The sequence below is a fragment of the Dipteris shenzhenensis genome, chromosome 7 (assembly GCF_047967505.1).
Source record: "Dipteris shenzhenensis isolate YYH24624 ecotype China chromosome 7, Dip_SZ_1.0, whole genome shotgun sequence".
Lineage (NCBI taxonomy): Eukaryota > Viridiplantae > Streptophyta > Polypodiopsida > Gleicheniales > Dipteridaceae > Dipteris > Dipteris shenzhenensis.
In genome coordinates this window covers 26,634,680-26,640,201 of record NC_141602.1, presented here as the reverse complement: position 1 = coordinate 26,640,201, position 5,522 = coordinate 26,634,680, and the positions used below count along the sequence as shown (strand labels likewise).

General features: G+C 42.2%; 1 protein-coding gene across 1 annotated transcript; it reads right to left on the bottom strand.

Annotated features, from left to right (window-relative positions):
* Nucleotides 1-1,534: 1,534 nt before the first annotated feature.
* On the bottom strand, nucleotides 1,535-5,321 carry LOC147900163 (putative protein phosphatase 2C 58). The gene is made up of 5 exons (XM_087376821.1): nucleotides 4,969-5,321; nucleotides 4,456-4,692; nucleotides 4,051-4,327; nucleotides 2,019-2,173; nucleotides 1,535-1,928 (listed from the first exon to the last, which is right to left on the bottom strand). The coding sequence occupies exons 1-5, from the start codon at nucleotides 5,029-5,031 to the stop codon at nucleotides 1,791-1,793; spliced, it is 870 nt and encodes a 289-aa protein (XP_087232947.1). The 5' UTR covers nucleotides 5,032-5,321; the 3' UTR covers nucleotides 1,535-1,790.
* Between the last annotated feature and the right edge of the window lie 201 nt (nucleotides 5,322-5,522).

The following is a 5,522-nucleotide window of genomic DNA, read 5'->3' as shown; positions in this document are numbered from 1 at the left end:
CTCTAGGGGAATTTCTTGGGAATCTGCTAGCTCCTTCAAGTATGGCAACAAAAACGCTCCGCACCGCACCATTGGGACCTACATCAAATTGGGACGGAATGATGCATGCTCAGTTTGAGTTTAGTGCTACCTTTAGAGGACTGTCATCAATTAGTGCCACATGCATTGGAGCAAACTCAAGGCCATGCAAAGCCAATGCGCTAAAGGTATTCAAGTAACACAAAGTTGTGTTGGATGGAAGTATTCATTCCTTATGCAACATTCATCTTGTGAAATTTTGAACTTAAACTTGAAATCGAGTCCCTCATTCCAAGCCATGTTCCTCTCTATCAAAGCCACCAAGGTCTCTACATTCCTCTTGGTCATGCTATTTCACGTAACCACCTCACAGTGAGTCCACAAAGCTACCAAAAATTTGTGCCGCAAATACATGTGGTCAAGCTCCCCACTCTCTTTGGCAAATTCCCTGCTCTCTCTTTATGTTAACCCAACAAAGAGAAAGCGACGGATGAATGCTTTGAGAATGGAGCAGTTCAGATCCTAATGAGGAGGCAAGGCATATTCATATGGAAAGCAAAGGAGGAGAGGAAGGGGAAGAGCAAAGGCGAGGGCAAAGTGGCAAGGAGACAGAGAGACGTAGGTCAATGTAGGAGTGGCGGTGAGAGACATACGTTAATTTTCATCGATTAAGGTAGGTTAATTGAGATGAATTAATGGCCACCGCGATAGAGCTAATTAATTGAATTTAGAGAGGAGGTGAATAGAGGAGGGAGGGGGGAAAAGTAGTATGAGAGAGAAGGCAAGTCTGAGGGAGGGAGAGAATTAGATGTCACATCAAAAGAGTGGTGGATGTGGGCTTATGATCCCTCTAGCTCCCACTAGGTTGCCACTAAATTGGGACCCTTTTTCCCCCTTCATTACACAATCCCCCTCCCAAAATGCAACCTATGCAAGGCATGTGTGTGCATTGCATGTATATGAGGAATAATCTATGCGGAGCACTAGATGCAAGATATCTATTTGCACCCTCCCAAAATGCAAGCCAACTCCCCCCACATAAGCACCATGCATGTTCACGTGCACTAATTCATGCACATGAGCACAAAGATTTCAAAGAGACAAGGTAAACAATCTATCATACTTTTACAAGAATTTACAAAAAGTCTTGAAAGGACGATGACTGAAACTTCAAACGCAACCAACAAGAATACTTAATTTGCATTCTTGTTGTATATTTATTATGTTTTAAATGTTAGCTTAACCTTCGATAAGCATACATGGCACTCAACATCAGTTTAATGTTGTGACAAACCATAATTCCTTTGAACTCTGTAAAAACTTTTAAACAACTCAAGGTTTAAAACATACTATTTCTCTTAACCACACAACCTACTAATATCGATGCACCAGAACCCTAGATCAACAGCAAGCTCGAGGTGACATGGACTTCGAACAATCTGTGAACCCTGTAAAGTATTCCAATGAAAGCAATTTCATATTCATTACAACCAAAAATACCACGAGTGTTCTGATCTTCAAAGGCTAGAAAGGTAGCCTCAAGAACAATAGACCGTATTCGACTCTTGTTAAATCAACAAAAAGTTCTCTTAGCAGTATATGAAGGCAGCGAACGCAGATAGCAAAAGGTATGTACAATGAAATCCATATTGATATACACAATATAACAAAGGGAGTTCTTTATTCTCCCTTGTAAAATCCTCAACTCCTAATTGGCACTTGAAAACAAAAACATGCTACTGTGTCTGGGCCAAACAAGCACAGGAAACATTTCACTGGAAACGAACCACCACACATGAAATGTCATCCTTGCTCTTCTGTCCGATTGCATAATCTATCAGCTGCTTTGCCGCAGCTTTTGGATCCCTCATTTTCCTCACTAAGTCTACAGCTGCTTGATTCTCTATTACCTGCAAAAGCATATAGTCAGCTGCTGATACCAAAAGGCACATTCTTCTGTGCATCAAACCATAAATCATCCTTTTGACGAATAAACAGACCTTCCACAATCCATCACTTGCTAGGATTAGATAGTCATCATTCTCATCTATACGTAGCGTATAGACATCAGGGTCTGCTTTCAAGTGTGCTTTCAAGTTCTTATCACCAAAAGCACGAGCTACTGCAAGCTGCCCATCCACACGTGGCACGTCTCCTAAAACAATGTCCAACAGAGCAAGTAAAGGATAAGAATAACCACCCTGTAAAGTACCCAAAAAAAGGGTTTCAAGAGTAAAATATTGAGCAAGCATGTGTGTCTTCTGAAAATTCTAGTTGTACAGACCATGTTCCAACTGTGCAAAAGGAATGTACAAGCATAGCATAGTCACAAGTGCTCAAATCTCCTTAAGTATCCATACAAAGACCAACAAAATGAGTGACTTCTTCACACGATACAAATGCATACCAATTCTTTGCAAGTACAACTCTTTTTATAAAATATACATATCAACATTTGAGCATCCACACAGGTTGAGCAACTGCACCATTAAGAAAGGGGGGAAAGGTTGGGGGGGGGAATGAAAAAATCCACAAAAAGGGAGGATATAAAAGTCGCCAGTAAAAGCTCATCAAAATTTTCTCTCCCCGACTACCATATAGCTGAGAAGCACTACTAATAATAACTGGAAGGAAAGCTACGCTTTTGTTCTCATCAGTATCCAAGCATAAGCTGCCATCTAGGTTTCAAAAGATTCAGTCGGTAAACCCAAGCTTTGAAATGCCAACCAAACAACATAAACTTTGATAGCAAAAAGGAAGAAACAAAGCAAAAAATAAGAATAAGAAATGCTGAGAGAGAGAGAGAGATAAATTAGGCTAAATTTCCACCACAACCACCACACACCCCCCCCCCCCCCAAAAAAAACAAAAGACAAAAAGAACAAGAAAGAAACAAAACTAATGAGAACACATGGGAACAAAGATAAACCAACGCACAAATAAGAAAACAAAACATGAACACAAGGAAACCACATTATCATTGTTTCTCTATTAGTTCGTTTTTAAATTAGAAGAGGAGCCTCATTCATGAGTGTAGTGTTTAGGTGGTTTTTGCCTACTTGGAACTCTCGCTTTATTTGTAGTATCGGTGTCCATGTCAATGGTATGTTGTTGTAAAGGAATTTATTTTGAGAACGTGTTTTTGCTCCTACTTTCCCTCAAAGAATTGGACATAAATGATGAAGAGAGTTGTGGTTGAAAGAAATTGTAAATTTATGCAGACAAAATCCTTGCATTGCCGCTGATGAGAACATGCTGCACCACCTGAGTCAGTTCTCCACCCCTCTCCTCTTTTCATTTAAGCCTCCCTCTCCGTCGCACAGCTGCAGGCTTCCTCTCCTCCTCTTTTGGTTGCGTCTTCGCGAATTCTTAAACATGAGTGCATCAATGCCTCATACCATGCCCTAAGCAGCCTTCGTTCAACTTACCCTATGCATTTTAGTTTGCTTCTTCTTCCAAGGTATGTTCCCCGTCAACATCATTCTTGGCAGCACCGCCGAACCTACTTTCCTTTCTCTTTGTAGTATACTAAACTATTATTGTTGGAAAACGTTCCATCCTCTTCGTTAGAAGGTCCTAACAGCAGCTACTTACAAAAGAATATATAGTACTGGCTGCACAAACTGGGTAAACAAAACATGATAGATCAAAGAGTTGTTAGCACTGCTGCCAGCATACAAGATGACTCAACGCAAGGGCAGCCCTCCTAACAAATGTATGTACACAAACTGAAAACAAGGAGAATCAACAAAACTATGCAAACAAACAAAACTATCCAAACAAATATCCGCATTTTCTTGAAACGTTGAATAGCCTCGAGAAAAGCTCTGGGATGACACCCCAGAAAAACTCCTCCACATCTGAGGCGCAGACAATTCTAATGCAGGTGCATTGCAATGACAATTACCCCAAAAATGAAAAAGGATTTCACAACTACAAGAAACCTCAAAGTACCTTATTCCATGATCTGAGTAAATTTGCAACTTCACAATTCGATTATTCAACAACGCCTTATGAGAATAAAATTAAGACCTGGTAAAACGGTGACAAAGCCACCCTTGCTCTCGATACTTTTTCGTTCGGTCATCGGATCATGATCTCTAGTCACCTGGATGGCACTTCCAGCTTTACAAAGGACAGCCCTAGAGTCACCAACATTTGCAATGAAGATGATGCGGCCATCAATCACAATAGCAGTGACGGCAGTCGATCCACCAAAGCCTAACTCTGTCGATTTCTGTAAGATAGTCGCATCTGTATGCATATATGCATCTTTAATAGCGGCTGCTGGATCTGTCCAAAAGTCAGGCTGCGAAAAACAGAATGAGCCTATGAGGCATCAAAACCTGTCAAGAGAGGAAATTCAAGATAGATTCCATCCTTCACACGTCCATAGAAGGACAGTAAAAGAATAAGTATTTTCAAGAAACTCCGTACCTCACCCAAAATATTGCTAAAGAGATTGGCTTGCAAATATCGAGCCACATCATGACCGAGATGACCGTCGAAAACACCACACAAGCAAAGTTCACGATTCCTCACACGCTTGTTCTCCGCAACGACAAAATCTTCCATAGGACGACTGGATTTCCCTTTTGTAGCGAAGGACCCATACGTAACACGAGACCGTCCTTTCTTCCTGCTTGAAGGCGAAGTCACAAGCCCGGCAGCTATCTGCATAACAAAACGAGGAATGACACTCCATTTTCCAAAGGACAGTATAGTTAAACAATTTTCAGCTAACAAGCTCTAAATCGTCACGATCTTCCCTGCCCTAGACTCTGACGAATCCAGTTTTGTCTTCTTGGTGATGACAAAAACCCCCGTTTGAGAAGGTTTACAAGCGTCGTGATCTTGCAAGATCACACTGCACAATTCTGTGTCAGATTGGAAGGTTTGGCAAGCGTAGGCTGCGGAAAAAAGCGCTCTCAAATCTGGGCAAAGACATACCTTAATCCGCTGAAGCATGCCGAGCTTTGGCCGATGCGGCCGGGGCTCGCTACTGGAAAGCATGGTGCGGCGGAGGGAGGCCTGTGTGCGGGAACAAGATTCTGTGTTGCTGTTTTCCAAGGGTGCCTACTCGATTAGTGAATAAAGCAAACGGACTATTGTGGTGTCATCTCCGATGGACAAGGAGGGAGCATGAAATCTACAAGAAATCCTCGTGAAAAAGCTTGGAGGGGCGAGGCAAAATCGGCGCGGGGGGAACGAAAAGTTGGGGGCAAGCCAGATTCTTCGACAGGTGAGAGGAAACAAAGAAAAAACGTGGGCGGGCGATGAGGAGATTTGGGTCCAAAGTCAAGCCTTCATAGCGACCATCCATCATATTTAAATTTCTTTTGATCATTTCAGAACTTCACCACCCTCCTCCTTCCTGGTCCATTAAAACATGGATAGACTCACTCCATTCACCCATCAAAACATGACCTCCTACCTCCACTCTAAAACACACGCATTCATCAATGCCCCCCGGGTCTTGATCAACGCCTCCGTGGCACAAGATG

Coding starts and splice junctions, on each gene's coding strand:
- LOC147900163 (XM_087376821.1), bottom strand. CDS start 5,031: ATGCTTTCCAGTAGCGAGCCCCGGCCGCATCGGCCAAAGCTCGGCATG. Junction 2,174..4,050: donor CTTTGTCACCGTTTTACCAG/GTCTTAATTTTA, acceptor ACATTGTTTTAG/GAGACGTGCCACGTGTGGAT. Junction 1,929..2,018: donor CAAGTGATGGATTGTGGAAG/GTCTGTTTATTC, acceptor ATGCTTTTGCAG/GTAATAGAGAATCAAGCAGC.